Here is a 24,056-nt window from a genome sequence, read left to right on the forward strand (position 1 = left end):
GAGGTACCGATGCAATTTTAATCTGTACATTATTTGAAATATATTTATAGTTTTAAAAACGTCAAACATCTTTCAAACCCTTATTTAATAAATGGAACAGTCTGGAAAGTCCAAATCTAAAAGTAAAAGCGACAGGTCACTTCTAATTGCTAATATGGTAGTGTTTACAAATAAAGGACATGTCTTGTCAAGTACAAGTCAGAGTAAAACAAATAAAAACGTAACAAATAAATATACCAGCGAGTACCAGGTCAGAACGACCACCGTTAAGCCCAACAAGGAATGTTTGATCTTATATTTGAATAAAGAATTTAAAAAAATCGATTTACATATTTATTTTGAAACAGTTTCAAACTTTGGACAGCAAAAGATATAAAATACGATAGTCTTTCTACATGTCCCAGAAACTATATATATAAAAGAACATGTCCAACTACCTTCCCTTGACCATGTTGACCGCCGAAAGTTAAACATAAACAAATTGGTGCTAATTCGAAACAGATCGAACAAGAACCTGCGTTCAATAAACGCTTGATGCACCCGGTGGCATCCTTGTCAATACAAAGCAACCTAAGTCCAAAACGAGGTCAAGTTCAAGGTCAAACTGAGGTCAGGTGATGTCTGAAGATGAGGAATGGTCACAGGTTACATCTGCATTAGTATCAAGTCATTCTAGTAAGGGGTATTGATGCTAGACGAAACGGTCCCATTTGGTTAACCTCGTACGGACGAACGAACGGACAGGACAATCACTATATGCCTCCCGCATCAGTAGATGCCGGGGGCATAAAAATCTTCACAGTCAGGTACCGTAATGCAAATGAATACATTTAAATTTTGTGTTTAGCCAGAAAAATATGTACTACAACTTTCACTATTCCATCAATCAGGAAGCCTTTGCTCTCATCTTCTATTTCACAATATTTTATAATTTGTTCTGTTTTGTTATTTGAACCATTATTACGAGCTCTTTGATATAGTAACTGGAACGTTTGGTCTGATTTTACAATTACACTTTTCTTATTCATATACCTGTTTTCAATCACATAAACCAGCTTTATACTACAACGTGCATTGTCGCGCTGATAAACAAGAAATGAAAAAGAGGTATTACTAATCAGCCATTCCTCCCAACCACCGCCTTGCGTATAGCCTTGTGTTATTGCTACAGAGACTTTTAATGGAAAATCAGAAATCAAAACTTCTTCTTCTGCTGCTTTATTCTTTTTAACAGGAACTTCCAGTTTGACTATTTTGCCTTTCCATTTGAAATCACCATTAAGACTCAAACTATCTGCTTTCGTGACTGCATTAGACAAATAGCTTTTCCAAGTACCCAATGTCTCCAGCTCTGAGAACAAATCTTCATTTATCTTTTCCATTTTATTAACTACTTCTTCAAATTTTCCAACGACTTTTAGAAGTATTTTGTTCAGAACATCTGGCGGGATAGTGTATTTTTCGTTTGATTCCACAAGTTCCTTTCTAGGTTTTTCCGATGCCAGGTCGATACATTTATTTTGTAATTGTTTAAGGTCGTAACAGCAAGCTTCATTCAATACTCTGAACAGATTTTCTGTCGAAGTTTCTCCATTGACGTGTTCCAACAAAACCTCTTCACATCTTGGTTTAAGTTGTGAAACTTGGTATTCTTCAATTAATGGGAGAATTTGCAAAGCCTTTTCGCATGTAACTGTCGCTAATGAACTAGGGTAGATACACTGTAGGAATTCTTCTACATCTTCCAATTTCTTTCCTGGCAGTTCTAATTCCGAACTTTTACTTTCTTTGAAGTCGGACTGAAACATCCTGTCAAATACGGGTGAAGCGAGTGCCAAAACAACCTTTGACACGTGGAGAGTTTTTCCTTCAACAATAAGATTAAAGTCGGTTTTCCATGAACTGTCATTGAAACCGAAAGTAGAACATGCACCGTCCTTTAAGTCGTCGTTGTTTGTATTACTTTCTTCAGAATTTGAATCGTTTCCACTCGGAACAAGTTGTTCCATTCTAATCTAGTCCAGTGAGAATCAGTAGTGTTGCGGTGTACTTCACAATATTAAATTTAACAGGGTCGAGTTAATGTTTACACACAATATTAATGGAGGACAAAGGGTGTGTATAATGTAAGGGGCGTAACTTCTACTTTTATAAATGAAACCAACAGTTGAGCATATAGAGTGAATAAGAAGTTAAATCTAAGTCAGTGACCTTTTTTCAAACAGACTTAAGTTCATGTATTGAAACTTATCTGTTCGCAATTTCTATCCATATTCTTCTTTTGATTGAAGTTTTGTTCTAACATGTTAAAGAAATCTAATAGATCTACCCACCTTTCAATACAATATTCTATCTTTAGATAGGCCTATTTACTAGACAGCTGTTGAAAATATATTTAGTTTTACTATAACATTATAATATATAAATTAGTTCTTTATATAGAGCTATATCCATAATTAAAAATGACATGCGGTACCAGTCGATTATTGAAAAAGTCCCTGCTTTTTTTAATAGTAGGCCTAGTAGTAGTAGAATTAATACAGGGTTTAGATATACATGTATTAAATGTGTGCTATCTTAAACCTATTGCACACATAAACTTTCTAATATTATGTTTACATCAACCACATGTTTTATTTCTTAAAACAACTCGGTAGCTAATGGTGAATAACAACCACCCCATCATTTGCCAAATAAATGATCCATTTAACTTTTAACTAGAGCGGACGCAACGGTCTAGTGGTAACACTGTCTAAGTAGGATACCGAGGGTCTCGAGTTACAGCTCCGCTCCTCAGCGGCTAAAGTATACTAACTTTGGGTTAAGGGTCCCAACAAACCATGCGACAGGTGCTTTACACCTGACACGCTAATGAACCAGGGAAACTTCTAGAATTGGAGCGTCTTCTGTAATTTGCACAATCCTTCATAAGCATTACTTATGGAGGAGTCGCCCAAATGGGTTACTGGTGGCAACTATAAATACCTTTCAAACAAACAAACAAACATATACGGTTTTAGAACGTTTAAACTATAAAATTGATTGTCAATGAAGTATTCTAGAATTCATCAATATTTCTCGCTGTAGGGTGTATACTAGGTTTATTTAGAAATACTCGTTTCAAAGATAATTCCTGAGTCCTTGAGTGAATACAGCCATCATTCCAGCTCAATTATTTTGAAACTTCCCGTTAAAATCAGTTCATATCTAATCCAATATTAAACTTGGAAATTACAAGCCAAAGTAGAATGTTTCTGTCTCTACTACATTTTTAGAAACGAAGAGCTGTTAAAATGATTATATCTCTACTAGCTTTTAAATTGGATGACAGAGACGGATAAAGGATCTGTGTCGTTTTTTTTTTTTAAAAAAAAAAAAAAAAAAAAAAAAAAAAAAGCTGCCCACATCATAATCATTAAGGACTCCATGTTTCTGTCAAATAATTCGAAATTGCAACAGAAAGAAATCTTAAAGTGATTCCGTGCGTTTTATGAACACAATCTAAGCCGCATTACTCTAGTTTGAAGTAATAGTTGAATTGCGTCATGATCCAAACAGGTATACTGCCCAATGCGATTATTTTAAATCATAATTGATATCAAAGTGTAATAGACCAGCAAACCTTTAACAAAACAGGTCCAATATCTTATGAACTTTCGCTTCTTTAATAAAATTGTTTCCTTTTTCCCCCCAAAAAATGTCATCAAGGATGTCATAGATTTATTCTATTGTTACTAGTAGTCATGAGGTTAACCGTTTTTCCAACGTTTCTAAATCATTTATAACAATTTAGTAATGACTTCCTATCTTCGAAAAAGTTGCAACTAAGAGTTAATGATTTGGCGGGAATTTAATATATGACGGATATTGATGATAAGGTTTGAATTTAGGAAATGACGGGAATTTAAATTATACCGGGAATTTATGCAAGAATTTAAGATACGGCTGGAATTTATGATATGGTCGGAACTGAAAATAAAGCGGGAATTTATGACATATGATGTGGCGGGAATTTACGATGTGGCCATTATACCTCTCTCAGGTTTGTGGGTAAATGCCAGACTGCCAGATCCTGAATGTTTAACTTGTTCATAATTGTTGAATTGGTGCAAGCGTACCTGGGAGTTAAATGTTTGTTACAGTAGGTCTAATGGAAAATATGTTTCAAGAATCGATATTTTCCTTAATTTTGTATGCATTATGTTAAACTTCGAACAACAAATATTGTATATATGACTTCCGATTAATTTGATTCTCATACATGGCATTTATTTTGTGAAGTCCCTAGAATATTTGGGAAACATACATCAGTCCACTGATTAATCCTGTTACTTGCAAATTTAAACGACATTATAAAGGTGTTTTTTTCCATGGAAAACTTGAAGTCCTCTTCTTCTGTTTAAAATTTGTTTGATCTTCCCCATTCAGAGTCATTTCTTCACATACTAGATACTTTATTATATATTGTACAGATCTACATGTAATTTAAAGTTAAGATATCTTTTAGTAAAACCTCTGGAGGAGATTTAAACGAGTAGTCATAGATTTCATTCCAAACAATCTTACTGAGGTTAAATTTGGTGACCTTGGCTTTGTTATTTAAAACTTTGAGAACATAATGATAGACGATTACACACATGTATGAGCGCTACAACAACGCTATCCTCACAAAGGAAAGTTGCTCATTGAAAGAAGTTAACGCCCTTTATGTTGTATACACCATTTTTACTATTCAAGTGTATTTTCTGCAGTGCTATTTATACTAGATTCTTGTTCTAGCCTAGTAAACATACCATAAAAACTATGGAGGATTCTGAAAATCCTGTTAGTGAAAATGATATTGATAGAGGAGAAGTTAAAGAAAATACTGAAAGTGTGGAGAAAAGCAAAAGTGAAATTCCTACTTTCGATTTCACAGAAAGGTCATGGACAACAGACTTTGTTCTTACTGTTGAAGGGACGAAGTTACACGTTTCCAAGGCTGTTTTATCACTTGCTTCGCCGGTGTTTGATACGATGTTTCAATCGAATTTCAAGGAAAGGTCCTGTGACGAACTAGAATTGCCTGGAAAGAAGTTAAATGACGTCATAGAATTTCTACGATGTATTTATCCGAACACGTTTACACACATCACTAGCGATAGTGCTGCGAAAGTATTACCTCTAATAGAAGAGTATCAGGTCTTACAACTTAAACCAAGATGTGAAGCTGCACTGTTGGAGAGTATCAGTGAAGATACGGCTGTAGAGGAGTTGTTTCGACTGTTACAAATTTCAAGCCTGTATGACTTGAAGGTTCTAAGAGAAAGGTGCATAGACCTCGCATCCTGTAGGTCACAGAAAGAGGTAGACGAAGCAACTAGGCAAGTCCAACCACCTGCAGAGGCCTTGAATAAAATACTGGCAAACATGATTGTCACAATGAAAGAAAGGATAATTGATCTTGAGACAACAATTGAAAAAATCTCCGGAGAAAATAAAAAAGATATTGCAAAGCTTAAGAAAACTAACGCGGAACTTGCGGAGGAGATGGAACTTCTGACGCAATATTTGTCAGCTGATGTCAGGAATATAAAAGACCTGAAACTTGATGGCGATTGTAATTGGAAAGAAATGCAAGTAGTTCTGTTAATTAACAGTAGCGACAATTGTATAAAATCTGAAAAAGAAGTTGATGTGTGGGATGTCCCACTCACCATATCGGCTTCCAATAGCCAAAAGGGTAACAGGGAGTGGATCAGAATACAAATCAAGAACAATGGAAATAAGATTATTTGTGGATTCAAGGGGCGGATAATGATTGTCAACAGGCAACCTCGGGGACTAAATGAAATATTTACTTTTGATGATAGTATGAGCTTTTGTCCGTATGTAGACATGTTTCTAAAACCAAGATATGACGCCATGGATTTGAAAAATGGATTTATGATTGACGGAAAAGTTGGATTAATAATACAAATATTTATGTCAGAACCACTCAGAACACGTCAAATTGAGAACGTGTTAAACTGAGAACACGTCAGACTGAGAACTATGAACATGTCAAACTGAGAACATGTCAAACTGAGAACACGTCAGACTGAGAACTATGAACATGTCAAACTGAGAACACGTCAGACTGAGAGCTATGAACATGTCAAACTGAGAACACGTCAGACTGAGAGCTATGAACATGTCAAACTGAGAACACGTCAGACTGAGAGCTATGAACATGTCAAACTGAGAACACGTCAGACTGAGAGCTATGAACATGTCAAACTGAGAACACGTCAGACTGAGAGCTATGAACATGTCAAACTGAGAACACGTCAGACTGAGAGCTATGAACATGTCAAACTGAGAACACGTCAGACTGAGAGCTATGAACATGTCAAACTGAGAACACGTCAGACTGAGAGCTATGAACATGTCAAACTGAGAACACGTCAAACTGAGAGCTATGAACATGTCAAACTGAGAACACGTCAGACTGAGAGCTATGAACATGTCAAACTGAGAACACGTCAGACTGAGAGCTATGAACATGTCAAACTGAGAACACGTCAGACTGAGAGCTATGAACATGTCAAACTGAGAACACGTCAGACTGAGAGCTATGAACATGTCAAACTGAGAACATGTCAAACTGAGAACACGTCAGACTGAGAGCTATGAACATGTCAAACTGAGAACACGTCGGACTGAGAGCTATGAACATGTCAAACTGAGAACACGTCAGACTGAGAGCTATGAACATGTCAAACTGAGAACACGTCAGACTGAGAACTATGAACATGTCAAACTGAGAACATGTAACATGGCTTTCGCTCGTATACACTTAAAGCAAGGAATTAAGAGTTGTATATTCTGACAAAACAATGCAATGTTTCCTTTATTACAGTTATGATGAAAAAAGGCATTCATTTTCATAATCAGAAGGCGGGACTACATAAACTTCATTGATCACGGAACAACAAAAAGAATGTTTGTGCCCCAAGTATATCAAAAATAATTTGACCTAGAGTCATTAAACTTTATAGAAATGATCGATATTTAACGGGGGAAGTTGGGCACCTTGTTTAGGATTTTACTCAGTTAGACCAGATGTATGACACTTGACAAAATATGCCTAAAATGCGTAAAGGATTTTGTAACACACATCTCAAAACACATTTGATCTAGAGTTATGAAACGTTATAGTAATTTTATTCAGCATTTGAAGTTGTGATTATTTCAAATTAAACTAGCCACACAACTCCTCGAAAGTAAAAAAAAAAGTAATCTTAGTTCGCCTGATCACATAGTTGCTCGTGGTCAGCTTTTTGGATCGCTTTACGTCCACCGTCGAGAATTTCTTTATAAAAGAACATTTACTACTAAATTGCTTCGTCAATTTCAAACAAAATACACAGGAATATGCCTTTCGCGGGTTATTTTCAGATTAATTGAAGCCTAGATCATGCAGAAATATCTTGCCATTACAACCAAAAGAAAAAGCTTTTAATTCTTATTATAGAAACCACAGGCAAAGTTTCAAAACAATTTCACAGCAATGATGTTTGGGTAACCCTCTACCAAATGTCCTTTAGGTCTGGTAATTTGTAACAATTAAACGTTGCCGCAAGGCAGTGGCTAATTTTCTCCATATGGCTATATGAAAGACATGAAGAAACTTCTACCCTGCTTGTCCAATTTCTAAAAAGAAATCAAGGCAATGTTCCTTGAGTGACCATATGATAAATTCTTTCAAGCCATGTTGATTTGTTAAAACATGTCCATTGGGTGAACTGTCCCTAACTTTTAAAAAACTCCACTGAGCCCGCATGTCCGATTTCTGACAAAATGAATTCGTTGAAATGTCCATGTAATGACACTCTGCTGAAGCCCTTCAAGCTATAAAGATGGCCACAAGAAGACGGATTTTCTCAAAATGGTTGTATGGATAACTTAAAAAATTTCTCTTAAATCCCTGACCTGATTTCAAATTAAATATCTCGAAAGGATACATCTACAAGTAGAATATTGTATTTTTAAGTGTCTCCTATAAATTATCCATTTCAGACTAAATAACTTGGATGTTTTTGAGGTTGTAGGGTACTATCAGATACAATTTCAATATTTTGAATTTTGACACACCCTGGAGACGCTTATTAAAGTATGAAATAAAATTCATATCTGCAAAAGTTTCGAAAGCATATTGCTTCAATTTAACTTGTCTAAATTGTATCAGAAGTACAGATATGAAAAAGTCATCTAAATTATTTAAAACTACACGTGTTAGAGGGACTGCGGTTTTTAGTCAGCGTGTACGGGAGCGTGAACATTATACATTTTGTATTAGATTCAGATCAATTTAAGTTTTAATTTGGATTTAAATCTAACTAAAACTTACATTTGCGAATCTAACTTTGAAGGTCTTTATTTGTAGTGACATTTTATTTATAGAATAATGTAGAATAATGTTAAAATATTTTTTAGTCGAACTAAATGCCAAAAGATTGTTAAAGTGGAATTATACGCATTTGCAAGTAACAATCCAGCTGAAATTGCTGTGTGTGTAAAAAGGATGGAGAAAATTATAAAATTTAACCCAGTATACCAAACTCTTCCTTTTACCTGTACGGAATAATAACTTTCTAAATATGTCTTTTCTTATTTTGACTGGGGCAGTCTTTTTAAGAAAAGTCAAACTGCACGCAGGAGATGCTTCCCTTCAACTTCAAACATCTCTATCTATAGGTAAGGGAGATCACTGCATAGAAGAGTGAAGGAAAAAAAACTATTATTTTCTTTGTCTGATATCTTTTTTTCTAAAGCATCAGCTTCAAATACTTATGTGGCTTTATCATCAATTTAACACATCTATATGCACCGCAACCGAAAATCGCTTTTATAAAACATTCACTAAAACACACAATGTGCAGTAAGAGGCGCATAATGCCGCTTTAACAAATCTATTTTAGAATCTTTATCTATAGTCCTTTATCATTGTTCTAAACACAGTCAGATGATTAATGTTACATATATTATTAGTCTTATTGGCGTGTGGGCGGAGCAAAAACGCGAATTGAACTTCAGTTGTGACGTCATGACATTTGCTGTGAAAACAATGTGACGTCGTACACAATCTACTGGACAAATGATCTAACACTGCCAATGTTTGCATTCCATGTCTCTGTATTCAATTTACATTCAAGCTGTTTGATTTGATTATAAAACAATAATTGTCTTTTGGGTTCGGTCAATATCAGGATTTATCGACCCACTAAAGAGCAAATTTGTATATTAATATCATATATTTAAAAATAGAAAATATATTTTTCCCTTGATAAAATGAAAATATTAAAATGTATTATTTAAATTGAAATTGTTGAAGTTATAAAGAAGTTATTATTACAATCATATTTAAAGTTACGCTTACCTGATCACAAATGTGTAGCATGGCCGCCGTATGAATTGAAACCAACAACCAGTCAATGTTTTCATATAAAACATGTCAATTATTCTGTCAAACAGTTACTATTATTAGAACTTATTTTATATAACTACCTTTTGTGACCATAAAAGACACGTGCGCTTTCTTGAACTACTAGTGAATCAGCATTTCATTCTTCTCGGTATTTCTATCAGTTTGTTTATTACTTTCCTCCCCCGCCTGTCACAAATGTTAATTAGTAATTAGTGCGTCGTACGTTATGAAATGCAGTTTGCTTTCTGCGTAGTATAATTATTTTCTGCAGCATTAAAGAAAAACTAAATTATTAGAAAAAATGTCAATTTTGTTACACCTCTCAGTCATAAAAACATTAATGGTTTGCAGTACACCGTGTGGATGAAGTGAACAACAAAATATTTAAATACAAGTTGCAAAATTTAAATAATTTCAGAGTGTACATATTAAAACCAATCATATACCAGTTAACTACCTTGCATCGAAAACAGCGTTGAACTTGAAGCTGACAGTACAAAAAATGAAGTTGAGGAAGAATTTATATTAAACATAAAGCAAATCGAAAACAAAACGTTTACTTTTGATTTCACTGAACATTTCTGGCGGACTGACTTTGTTCTAATTGTTGAAGGAACAAAGTTGTACGTGGCTAAGAATATATTATCACTTGCGTCGCCTGTGTTTAATAGAAGCTACAATGTTTCAATCCGATTTCAAGGAAAGTTCGTGTGACGAGTTGGCATTGCCTGGAAAGAAGTTCAATGACGTCATAGAATACCTCCGATTTATATACCCAAACACATTTACCCAAATTACACGTGACAATGCTACTGAAATATTGCCTCTTATAGAAGAGTATCAAGTTCTGCAGCTTAAACCAAAATGTGAATCTGTACTGTTGGAGAGTATCAATGAAAAAACTGTGGTTGAGGAATTGTTTCTGTTACTGAGAACAGCGTGTTTGTATGGCTTACAGAAACTTCGTCAAAGATGTATTGACTTTTTATCTGCTAGTCCGGAAGATATACTGGACGAATCTTACCGGGAATCATTTCCATCAGCTGATGCTTTGCAAGAAGTCCTTATAAATGTAAACAAAACAATGAAGGTTAGGTTAGGACAACTGGAAGACATCGCCGAAGAACATGAACTGTTCAAACAGTACATGTCTGCAGAAGCACGAAGAAGCGAAGACGTGAAACTGGACGCTGGAATGAACTGGAGCGAACGGATTATAGTTCTTACTAAAGCAGTAAACAAAGAATGCATAGACAAGGAAAAGGATGTTATTATATGGGGTGTTCCTCTTAAAATCAATGCGAAAATAGTATCCGGTAAGTTTAACGTGGTAATAGAAAACACTGGTGAAGTAATCGTCTGTTATATGAAAGTCCGTTGTATACTAGTTAACAGACAGCCAAATGGATTTAATCATGTAGTCGATTCAGAAGGAAGATTTCAATGGTGGCAGCAAACTAAAAAAAATAACATAAAAGACATGTATTCGATTTAAGATGTGAAAAATGGATTCAGGCAAAAAGGAACAGTTGGTATTATTGTGCATTTATACATGTCAGAACAAATCAGAAGTAGCACTGTCTTCGAGGAGGTTTTACTTCTTGCTGTAAATCAGTCTGATTAAAATCCCGATCTTCCCGTAGATATGACTGTGGCCAATTGTATACTGCTTTCGCTCAATATCGGATTTCCGAAAACGGTTTTTGTAGTTCAGCCAATGAAATCGCTTGCTACAAAAATGATGTAGACTCGACATTCAATATGTCTGTTTTGGAAAGAAGTTAAAATAAAACTAATAAAAATAAAATAACTAAGTGCTTTCTTAGTAGAGCAGAACTAATTTATTACCAGTTACTTGATAGATTTGTTATGTAAAGTTTTGTGTTTTGTAATATTCATTGAAAATACATTGTGAATTTTATCTAGGGGGCCTCCGTGGCCGAGTGGTTAAGGTCGCTGACTTCAAATCACTTGCCCCTCATCGATGTGGGTTTGAGCCTCACTCGGGGCGTTGAATTCTTCATGTGAGGAAGCCATCCAGCTGGCTTACGGAAGGTCGGTGGTTCTACCAGGGTGCCCGCTCGTGATAAAATAATGCACGGAGGGGCACTTGAGGTCTTCCTCCACCATTAAAGCTGGAAAGTCGCCTTATGACCTATCATGTGTCGGTGCGATGTTAAATCGAAAAAAAAAGAAAAGAATTTTATCTAGTTATTGTCTTAATGTATAGCTTGGGCGTTTAAGGTATTGTCGAGTCCGCTAACAAAGCGAAGACATAGTTATCAAAATGGCTACACTTGTATGTGCGTACGTGCGTCCGTCAGTGCATCCAGTTTGTTTGTCATGACCACAAATTTGACGCGCATGGAGTATACTTGTTTATATTTGGCATGAATCTCAACCGCAGTCAGTGAGATGGAGTGTCATGCGCAAACCCCAAACCTTCGAGGTATTACTTTTTGCTGTAAATCAGTCTGATTAAAATAATCTTCCCGTACACGGAGATCTGACGGTGGCCAATTTTACACTGCTTTCGCTCAGTATTGGATTTCCGATTTATAGTTCAGCCGATGAAATCGCTTGCTACAAAAATAACGTAGACTCGACATTCAAAATTGTTTCACTCATTTGTTTTTATTTTGTTTCCCTATTTTCGTTTCTTTCTTTGATGGTTTGTATTTGCATATATTTCTTTATATAATAAAATATTATGTTTCTTATTCGCTTAGTGCATCAATGTCGTATTTGTTATGATGCTAAAACTTTCTCATCTGCCATATCGATTTTGATATTTTTCTGTCGTGTTGTCACATAGCACATGAAGAAATCTTATTTTTTTATGCAAAAATGAAATAAAAATTAAATGTCGATGCTGAGTTTCAAACCCACACGGCAAGATCTGTTTAACATGAAGATTCTGCTGTACCACTTAGCTAATTTGTAATTGGTACTCAAACTAGAAATATTTAGATTTTAACATGTTTGAAAAAAATCTAAAATCCTCTATGTTCCATTTTAATCTATTCATAGTCATGTTTGTAACATCAAGTTATCGTCGGGGCATAGAAAAACCTTAATAAGTGGTCGTTTTTCACGAAATAATAGACTGGAAAGATTGTGTCGCAATATTGCGGTCGTCATCAGACTTTTAGAGGTGTGTTAATCACGCTTAAAAAATTGGGATCTCAGCCTTTTAAGGCTAAATGTACATTGTTTTTTTAACTTTTACTTTCACTTTCAAAAACACTTGAAAGCTAGGCGTTGACTGATTAGTGGAAAGGTCGTGAGAAGGTGACCTCCATCGGGCCAAGTAGCATGATTAAGGAGATGATTTTAGTTGAAATGTTGAGACAAAATTGTACAATCAAAATTTTCAAAGATATTGGCAACATCAAGAGTTACATTTGAAAATTAGGGACAGGTGGTTGACGGCGACTGTCAATAAAAAAATGCTGGTGTCAGTGAAATATACAAACACAGTGACTAGAAATCGAACAGTGATCTATCGGCCAATGCGGCCTCGTAAAAGTAATAATTACCCTATTCAGGATTTATTACTAATAATTCCTTTATGTCTTGCTGCGTTTATCTTACCTTATTTGTACTTGAGCAACGTCTCATTCAAAATTCCCTTATTTACATTTTTTAGGATTAGTAAGCCTACAAAAGGGATTGTTTGTTTCCGGTAACATGTTAAAACAAAGACAGTAGGTAGGTCGGTATTTTTTTTATTTATTTTTTATATTTTTTTTATAATCAGGGCTGTTATATTTCGATCTTCTCGGATCGTTTAGCACGACCTTTATGTCGTGTTATTGGTACTGTTTAGTTTCTCAACATGACCATTTCGGCCTGGGTGGTTCCAATACTCCTGTTTTCATAGCCTTGGGTATTGTTTAATCACCGCTCGGATATGGTGCCTGTTTTTAATTTTGTCTTTTGACAGTTCCTGTGATACGCAGGCTCCATAACCTCAGATCCCCTTCCTAAATTCCAGTTTGTTTAGTTCTGCCCATTGTTTTCTCGTTTGGGGCAAACCCTTTACTTTATCTGGGGACCAAACGCCGCTCTTCATGGAATTACACGCCTCAACGCGTGCATCATTGAAGGTTCCATGTTCACCGCCGTTTGAATACATCTGCGGATGTCTCTAAATTGCTTTTTGTACTTTTAGCATGTGTAAATGTTGAGTTCTGCTCAACCCGGGGCTAGAGGGCGTGGACGGTAGCATGCATTTCCACTACCGTCATGAACAGGCTCAATCAAACCGAGCCTGCAACATTTTCGTTTTTGTCGTGTTGAGCGAACTGTGAAGTTTCCACTTTTTTCTATTTTCCAGAAATTATGTTTGTGTAAAAAATGATACAATTAAGGCGGATATGCCTTAAGAGCATCAGTTAGTTGACTTCTAACGTCACTGATCATGTTTAAAGCATAAAAGTGCAGTTTTGCACATTTTTGTTTAAAAGTTGAAAAAAAAAACACTTCTCCAGGGCCTAAAAACATTTAGGGTTGGGCCAAAAATTTAGGGTAGATCGGGATATCAGAATCAAACAATTTTTTCTATGCCTTAGCAGCTGCTTTCAAGAGCTGCTTGGTTCCAAGATAGCAAAATTAATACCATTAGAATTTCTACTTTCCAAGAAAATACTTTAAATTGTTACCCCCTGTAGATCTAAATACAATCCAGCCCCAGTCTGATCATATTCACTGAGAGATTGGCAACTAATATTTGCATTAATATTTTATTTTGGTAGTTCTTAATTTCTTTTACTTTGCACGTAATGAGCATGCTGATCTTATGGCAGAATGCTCCCAGTCATGATCAGCATTGATTGGTTTGCAGTACTCCATGTAGATGAAGTGAACATCAAAATATTTAAAAGCAACTTCCAAGAAGGAAATTATTCCAAGCTTTAAAACAAGTTATATATCAGTTAACTCCCTTGGAGATATATACACCATTTGTAACAAGCTAATTAGTAATTACACTTCCACGTAAAAATAGACATATTATTGACACTTACGTAGCACAATGTAAAAATATGGAGGATTCTGACAGTAGCAGTGGAAACAGCGTTGAAGCTGACGGGGCAGAAAATGAAGATCAGGAAGAAAGTGTTGAAAACATAAAGCAAACCGAAAATAAAACGTCTACTTTCGATTTCACTGAACAGTCATGACGGACTGATTTTGTTCTAATTGTTGAAGGAACGAAGTTGTACGTGGCTAAGAATATATTATCACTTGCTTCGCCGGGTTTTGATACAATGTTTCAATCCAGCTTCAATGAAAGTTCGTGCGACGAATTGGAATTACCCGGGAAGAAGTTAAATGACGTCATAGAATTCCTACGATGTATATATCCGAACACATTCACGCAAATGACTCGTGATAGTGCTTTGAAAGTATTACCTCTCTTAGAAGAGTATCAAGTCTTACAACATAAACCAAGATGTGAAGCTGTTTTGTTAGAGAGCGTCAATACAGAAACAGACATTGAAGAATTGTGCCATCTCCTACAAGAAACATGCTTGTATAACTTAGACAAACTTCATCAGAAGTGCGTATCACTCGCATCTGAGAAATCTCAAGAAGAATTGGACGAGACATTAGAAAAATTCGTATTGCCTGCCAAAGCGGCGAAGGAAATCTTTGAGAAAATAAATAAGAAGTTGAGAGAACAAATAACAAATCTTGAAGTTCTTTTGGAAGAAGTATCAGAAGAAGCCAAGAAAAGTAAAGAAAAAATGAAATTAACAAATGCAGAATTAATGAAAGAACTAGCACTTATGAAGCAATATTTGTCAGCCGATGTTAAGAAAACAAAAGAACTTAAACTTGATGGCGAATTGAACTGGCAAGGAAAGATGTTTGTTTTATTTATTGATATGGATAAAACTCCCATACAGTCAAAACAGAAAATTGTTGTTTGGGACATCCCTCTAACTGTATCGATATCTATCAGCAAAAGATCTGGAGATGAATGGCTTAAAATTGAAATAATAAACGATGGAATTGAAATTCTTTGTTCTTTCAAAATGCATCTTGCATTTGTAAATAGACAGCCTAATGGTCAGAATCAGGTTTTGTATTTTAATGAGACACTTCCAAATTGTGTGTTTGGACGAAAAGCGCGTATGTATTTGAAACCAAAAAGTGAGGTTATGGATGTGAAAAATGGACTTGTGTTTGATGGAGAAATTGGAATTATAGTACAAATGTACATGTCACAACCAAACACAATCTAAAAAATAAAACATTTGTAAACAAGATAAATGTTTTACACTTGCATTGTTACCCAAAATAGGATTATTAAACTGACAAAAAATAACTAACCTGTTGTACCTCTTTACTTTTATCCGTTATATATGTATTACTTGTGCAACAAACATAGACAAGATCATTCAAAAATGATTCCAAGCAACTTTGGTGAACATACAGGTAGAAATTACACATTGCAACAACTTTAAATAAAAACTAGGGGCCTCTGTGGCCGAGTGGTTAAGGTCGCTGACTTCAAATCACTTGCCCCGCATCGATGTGGGTTTGAGCCTCACTCGGGGCGTTGAATTCTTCATGTGAGGAAGCCATCCAGCTGACTTACGGAAGGTCGGTGGTTCTACCCAGGTGCCCGCTCGTGATGAAATAATGCACGAAAAAATCAAAACTTTTTGCCCGAAAGTTGGTTTCTCAACATTTACTAGACGAAATTCTTGAACACCAAATATGTTTTCGGTGTCGTATAATCTTGTTGATTTTACAAAATAATATAAAGATTCTCATGTAAGGTAAATATTTTCGAGGCACATTTTCAAATTATTCCTGCCTATTGTATTTATTTTCAATGTTCTGGTGTCCTATGTATTTGTCTTAGTTTAGATGTTTTATATTGCAATGGTATTTCCGGAAAAGTAATGAAACTAGTCAAACACACGAGAGCTTGTTATAATGATTGCTGTTAATTTAAAGACGCTCGCTACAGTTTCGTAATTTTTTCCCAATGATAAATTTTGATGAAATGTTATGTATCAAAAGAAAATGTTACGATGTATTGAAAAATGAAATAAAAATACTAGGTCAACAGCTTTCTTTTAATTTAATTTGCCCCTAGCTATGATGCTATTTTTAACATTTTTTCAAAATTTCTATTCTCCATAATGTATATCAGTAAAGTACAATAACCAGTATAAATTCGATAACTAAACATTTTTATAACCGAAAACAATAAATCTATTTGAAGCATGCTCAGAGAAATCAAAAGAAAATGATTTTGTAAAGAAAGGAATAATTGTTCAGCAGACCCTAGGGCTATTTTTGCATATTTTTTGTCAATTTTAAGTTGGTGTTTCGGCTATTTTATCGAGTTTCACATAACAGAATTAAATCAAACTGTGCACATATCTTTGGTTACGTCTACCTAATTTAAAACAAAAAGAAAATTGATAGGTCACCAAATTAGATTTCGAGGTGGGGTGTGGCGGGCATTTATACAACGCAGGTTGGTACGAAATACGTAATCAATTTTTATTTCAAACAAGGGCATATATTCAGCCAAACTCTTGACAGTATTCTGTATTTGCCCACAGCTTAAGGCAGAGATATTTAACAAGAGGATCAAATGTCCCAAAGTCGCCCACCTTAGGAACATTTCGAATAAACTCGCTGAAAGTGTGACTGTAGAACTTTTTTTCTGAATTTCTATAGAAAGAAAATCATTTCACCATTTCGGCTGCTGCATCCTTTACCTTTAACATATTGATCTAAAAAATAGGTGTTATCCACTCCATTTAGCCAATCACAACACTAAGTTTGAAGAGTACAGTTTAAAGGCTTCTCGACAAATGCCACGGAAACTGTTTCAGTGTTTGAGCAAATGACGCAGAGATATATCAAATCATCAAACGGCATATTTCTTAGTCAGCGGATTTTAACGTGTTTCTGAAGTATTTTGATGTCATAGAACAATTTAAGTTTCCGCCTTTCTCCGAACAAAACATCGTTTACGAATATGGATGTACGGTATGGGTACGGTACGGGATTAGAAACGGCTGTGACTCAGTGCAGAGTTGGAGCGCCGGTATAAATTACAGACTCGGGTATATGCCGGACTGAAGCAATTTGAACTAAAAGTACTTTAAATGTATATATTTTGTAACCATGGTGACCTCTAGTCAGTATATCATACATATTATACACTAAATGCGTGCGAACATGCAATATTTTGCACATTTTTGCCGTTGCGACATTAGATTTTCACTTCCGGGCATGCGCAGAAGACCGCTCCAACTCTGCAATGAGCTACATCGATTAGAAACAACCAAATTGGCACGGTGTTGGGGTAAATATCGACCCGTCCGGAAAAACTATCGCGAGCGCCTTTAACACATTTTCTAATTACTTATGTTTTTATGGAAATACTTCAGTGTTTGATTTTACCTGGATCAAATATTTGTCCAGTATACTGTAATTATTATTGTACCTGAATTCTGCGTGAAACTTTGGGTTTGCATAGGATCCTCCGACCATTTAATGTGACTTTTCCTGCTTGTGTTTTGTCCGTGGTTTTGGTAGGTTCATAGTACTTTGAACAAAATGATAATCAATTCTAAAAGTCACTAGCTCTAGCTTTCTGTTTATGTGGATTTTACGTAATTTTAGTTTTCACGTCAGTACTGATTCCGTAACAACTTCTTCCATTTTATCGTAATGGTCACTCTCATCAGTTTTGTTTTGATACTATATGTTTTAAAGGGATGTAATTCTAGACGAATTATTTTAATTATAACTGTTGATTCAAAATTACTTGCCCTTTATTGACATTCTTATTTGAAAGATGAAAAGTTAACATTTATTCTCCGTTAAATAAATTAATTGTAAATGTAGTAGACAAGAAAAAAAACTTCAGAAAATAGCATTTACTTACTTATTTCATAAAAGATCCATTGGAACAACATTGGAAAGGCATTACACTGAACTCAATGAGTTAAATATTTGTTAGTTAACAAAAAGTCTTTATACACAAGACACTCGAAACACCTATAACGCACGTAACAATACGTATTTGTTACTCTTGATGATTATAACTATTTCCACCCCTCCCTAAATTTCCTTTAAGAATTATCAAAAGTATATTTACTTTTTTAATGTTCTCATCGAAAGTCTTGGCCACACCATAGGGCTTATATTTCGGAAAGATGTCGTCTGAACTATGTCGTTCATCTCAACATAAACATTTAACAAATACAACAATATCTCGACATCAACAATATCTCGAGATCAAAACTACCTCTATATCAATAATATCTCGACATCAACAATATTTTGAGATAAAAAATACCTCTACATCAACAGTATCTCGACATCAATAATATCTCGGCAAAATCTCGACGTCAACAAAATTTAGATGTCAAAAGTATCCTTACAATATATCTGCAGCAACAATATCTCGACATCAACAATATCTCGACAATACCTCGGCACCTGCATTTTCTCGACATGATACATGTATGAGTAAATACTGCTATGATTTTCAATAGCAAAGAAAGTTGTATGAGGACGAATGTGATGTACCATAGGCTATTTCGGATGCGTGATCCCAAACAAACAAAAAATAACACTATTTTGAGGTTTTTCTCTGTAAAAGATATAGATTTAAAAGAGAATTTCGTCAATATGATTAAGAAATATTGTTACATTACCATGGTTTCGCTTGCCCAAATTATTTCGAAGCGCTCCTTTTGGTCGTAAATATTCTTATTCAAATTGGCGCATTACAATAAAAGGGGTGGGGGCGTGGCCGCGAGTGGTTAAGGTCGCTGGTCTCCTCATCGATTTGGAGTCGGGCGTCACTCGGGACGTAGGCCGGTGGTTCTACCCAGGAGCCCAGTCGTGATGAAATAATGTGCCATATGACCTATAATTTTGTCGGTGCCACGTTAAATTAACAAAATAAATAAATAAATACAATTAAAGAAAAGTAAAGTTTTAAAGACACTAATAATGTATAAAAATGTGTAAAGTAGGAATATGTCGATCTTTTTAACAACAGTTACAAAATTGTTCAAAACAAGCATAATCACCTTTTGTATAAAACATGGAAGTCATTGTCTTATAAGAAATGTGATAGCAACATTCGAATTCTAAAAGTTTCATACCAGAATATGTTTGCACCTTTTTTAAAAATGTTTCAAAACGTATTTAATACTTTCGAAAACCGGACCTTCTGAAAACCAGAAACCTTTAAAAACCGCACGAAACTAAAGGTCCCGTTTTTCCTTGTCTTATTTCCATACATTTTTAACTTCTGAAAACCGGAAACTTCCGAATTCTCAAAACCGGACGGTTTTTGAAGGAGCGTTTATATTTTAACACTAAAATTTACTTCCGAAAACCGAACAGCAAACTATTTGCTAGATTAAAAGTGTCACTTGTTAATCCAAAAACGCCCGTGGCAAGTTTTAACATGTTCCTTTGTTTATCTGTTAGGTGCGCGCGTTTATTTTGACGCGCTGTATATATACATAATGAATGCTCACTAATGCTCAGGTAGCTCATATTTAGAAAAGTTTCTTTATATATATATATAAATTTTGTTGCTCTCGTTGGAAAAGAATAGCGAATATCCTTTTAAGGTACATCGTTAAAATATGAATAAATAAACAAGCTTTCTCCAACGGTGAAAAATAAAGTTGTTTTACGTTGGAAAACGCAAACTTAGTTGACGTTGACAAAATATGGTGGTGTCAAAAGGCTGAAGAACCAAACAGCCACAGTCTTTCAAGTATAACCAAAATAACTGAATGGTGTTTGATACAAAATTGTTAAGGCTCCCAATAAAATATAAAAGAAAATTAAAATTACTAAAAAGAAAACCGAAAGAAAATAAAAACGAAACAAAAAAAAAAAACAAAAACAAAAAAAAAACAAAAACAAAAAACGCAACATACTTTAGGTATAAAAAGGCAATACTGCTTTAAATTAATAGACGTTAAATTTTATAAGTTTATAATCGACATCAACGTATATTTATATTTTAATGTTTGTAAATGCGCACAGAATTTGTTTGACGTATGACGATTATAGCATGAAGGACAGGCTCATAGATCAACATATTGAATCAGAGATAAATGATAGTAATAAGTATATAACCCAAATGCCAAAAGAACTCAACTGACAATGGCTTGGATGCCACCGCGAAAATTCTCTTATTATATTTTTAAGACAAAATACAATGTTATTGCGACTGACCATAACCATCTTATCTACAAGGAACCTGAGCTATTTGTTCCCAAAAGCGCATTCAATTTGGTAATACCATTCAAAATTCCATTTACCTTTTTTACCTATATCTATATTTAACCACATAACTTTTATTATTGTGCACCTAATGAACTGGTGAAATTTAAATTGACAGTCTGTCCCAGGCAAGCGCCTCCCAGTCATAAACAGCACTGATTGGTTTAGCAGTACACCGTACATGTAGATGAAATGAAACTCCGTGTATATATTAAAATAGTTATGTATCAGTTAACGCCCTTGGAGATATATACACCATTTGTATCACCTAAATAGCAATTACACTTCCTCTTATTGACATTTTAATTTAGCACATTTTTAACAATTATGGAGGATTCTGACGGTAACATTGGAAACAGCGTTGAAGCTGACGGGACAGAAAATGAAGATCAGGAAGAAAGTGTTGAAAACATAAAGGCTAAGCAAACCGAAAATAAAACGTCTACTTTCGATTTCACTGAAAAGTCATGGCGGACAGATTTTGTTCTTATTGTTGAAGGAACGAAGTTGTATGTAGCTAAGAATATATTATCACTTGCTTCACCGGTGTTTGATACAATGTTTCAATCCGACTTCAAGGAAAGTTCGTGCGACGAGTTGGAATTGCCCGGGAAGAAGTTAAATGACGTCATAGAATTCCTACGATGTATATACCCAAACACATTTACCCAAATTACACGTGACAATGCTACTGAAATATTGCCTCTTATAGAAGAGTATCAAGTTCTGCAGCTTAAACCAAAATGTGAAGATGTACTGTTGGAGAGTATCAATGAAAAAACTGTGGTTAAGGAATTGTTTCTGTTACTGAGAACAGCGTGTTTGTATGACTTACAGAAACTTCGTCAAAGATGTATTGACTTTTTATCTGCTAGTCCGGAAGATATACTGGACGAATCTTACCGGGAATCATTTCCATTAGCTGGTGCTTTGCAAGAAGTCCTTATAAATGTAAACAAAACAATGAAGGCTAGGTTAGGACAACTGGAAGACATTGCCAAAGAACATGAATTGTTCAAACAGTACATGTCTGCAGAAGCACGAAGAAGCGAAGAATTGAAACTGGACGCTGGAATGAACTGGAGCGAACGGATTGTACTTCTTACTAAAGCAGTAAACAAACAATGCATAGACAAGAAAAAGGAAGTTATTATATGGGATGTTCCTCTTAAAATCAATGCGAAAATAGTATCCAGTAAGCTTAACGTTGTAATAGAAAACACTGGCGAAGCAATCTTCTGTTATATGAAAGTCCGCTGTATACTAGTTAACAGACAGCCAAATGGATTTAATCATGTTGTCAATTCAGAAGAAAGATTTCAATGGCAGCAAACTATAGAAATCAAAATAAGAGACACATTTTCGTTTGTAGATGTGAAAAATGGGTTCATGCAAAACGGAACAGTTGGTATTATTGTGCAGTTATACATGTCAGAACCAAATCGAAAGTAGCACTGTTTTCGAGGTTTTACTTCTTGCTGTAAATCAATCTGATTAAAATTCCGATCTTGCCGTACACGAAGATCTGACAGTGGCCAATAATTATTGTACACTGCTTTCGCTCAGTATCGGATATCCGAAAACGGTATTTATAGTTCAGCCAATGAAATCGCTTGCTACAAAATTAACGTATACTCGACATTCAAAATGGCGCTGCCAATTTCTGCTTTGAAAGTTGTCAAAACTGTTTTGGGAAAAATTGAAATAAAACAACTATTAATCCCCAATGATACCGTGATTCCCGCCGAAACGAGAATGAGACCATTTCATGATAACTGTTAAGATAACAATTCATGATGCTTTCACATTACTTAACAAGTAAATATTAGTGTATATTTTGGGTGAAAATAAAAAAAATGAAGCCCGAGCGTGAATAAGGGGTAAATTTTAAACCATGTGCTTGGAGTAAGTTATACTTTGAATTAAATAGCTAGAAGATTCTAGTTAAATATACCAAAAGGGCAAGTGCATTGAAAAACAAGGAAAAATTGCAAACTAATGATTTCTGAAAAAAATATTGAACTTTTGGTAAAACTGGTACCATATTTTGATACAAAAACAATTTAAACATAACAGGTCTTAAGCGGTTTTAGCTCAATATACTTATCAATACAATACATTAACAGCATTTAAACAGTCTAACAGTCAAAGTTATACAAAAGAATGTGTCAAAATCAAACTTTTTATAGTTTTAAGGGTCAGGTTTTTAAACTTGTACCACTTGAAGTTTAATTAGCTCAGTTACAGTGTCATTTCTAGTGGTAAATCTTTACATTTACAAAACTTTGGGATGTATGCATGAACTGTGCCAAGTTTCATAACAATATCTCAAAATTTGTCAAAGATAAGAACATATTTGTATATTTCCGTACACTTGGGACAAAAACACACAGTTTCACTTATCATATTTACAGTGTTTGAAAAACAGTACCAGTATCTTTTAATTGTATACATACAAAACAAATCACTGAAGAATAGAGAGAAGAAATAGTGTCTTGCAGACGTGTGCTGTTGTTAATAACTTACAAAATGAACACATATGCTGATAATAATAATAATACCATAAGTTTTAAGGTGGAAATATTTGACAAAGAATGTACAACTGCTTAAACATAAATTAAGAGCTAAGTTAACAACCTTTTCTTTGCATCAAATATCACATTATATATCATGAGCATGTACCATAGTCTTCTATTACAACATATTTTAAGGTAAGCATCACTGTGTACACCTGGGACAATTATATGCTCTTATTAGATTCATTGTTTTTCAAGTGAAAACATTGACATTGTACATCATATGGATAAAAACATTCTCTTGGCAGTTTTACTAGGTAACTAATAGCATTTTTTTCATATTTCATATTTTAGTCAGACTCTCCTATTTACTAAAGTATTGCTTGCTGATGTTTTTTTTAACTTATTCAGTTTCTCAGTTGTGCAAATTGTGTGTACTTATATGTAAATGACAAAAATTTTACTATCATGGCAGTAGTCATGTTCACTTTAGATGTTTCCGTGAGAAAATAATTAGAATTATATTTGTATTTTATATAATATCATGTTTATGTTATTTTTATGACCAAAGTGTACAAAAATAGCAATAATTTAAACCTGCAGGATTTTACCCTAAAAAGTCATTAGTTTTCAAGAGAATGTGCATTCTTTTGAGCTATATTGATAGTAGCATACATTAAAGTATATGATTTAGAAATTAAATTAGTCAATATAAAGGTACACTTATTCAAAAATTTTCTTACTGTCAAAATTTGCAAATACCAATAATGTTTTGCCAGTTTAACATTAATACA

At 34.6% G+C, this 24,056-nt stretch overlaps 3 protein-coding genes across 3 annotated transcripts; 2 read left to right on the forward strand and 1 right to left on the reverse strand.

Annotated features, from left to right (window-relative positions):
- Positions 1–320: 320 nt before the first annotated feature.
- LOC123542337 (uncharacterized) lies at positions 321–2,108 on the reverse strand. The gene has a single exon (XM_045328144.2). The coding sequence runs from the start codon at positions 2,007–2,009 to the stop codon at positions 831–833; it is 1,179 nt and encodes a 392-aa protein (XP_045184079.2). The 5' UTR covers positions 2,010–2,108; the 3' UTR covers positions 321–830.
- A 2,618-nt stretch (positions 2,109–4,726) lies between these two features.
- On the forward strand, positions 4,727–6,435 carry LOC123543103 (uncharacterized). Its single transcript, XM_045329165.2, has one exon. The coding sequence runs from the start codon at positions 4,804–4,806 to the stop codon at positions 6,010–6,012; it is 1,209 nt and encodes a 402-aa protein (XP_045185100.2). The 5' UTR covers positions 4,727–4,803; the 3' UTR covers positions 6,013–6,435.
- A 7,968-nt stretch (positions 6,436–14,403) lies between these two features.
- Positions 14,404–16,443, forward strand: LOC128551088 (uncharacterized). Its single transcript, XM_053531447.1, has one exon. The coding sequence runs from the start codon at positions 14,719–14,721 to the stop codon at positions 15,697–15,699; it is 981 nt and encodes a 326-aa protein (XP_053387422.1). The 5' UTR covers positions 14,404–14,718; the 3' UTR covers positions 15,700–16,443.
- The last annotated feature ends 7,613 nt before the right edge of the window (positions 16,444–24,056 follow it).

Source organism: Mercenaria mercenaria, chromosome 19 (assembly GCF_021730395.1).
Source record: "Mercenaria mercenaria strain notata chromosome 19, MADL_Memer_1, whole genome shotgun sequence".
Classification (NCBI taxonomy): Eukaryota; Metazoa; Mollusca; class Bivalvia; order Venerida; family Veneridae; genus Mercenaria; species Mercenaria mercenaria.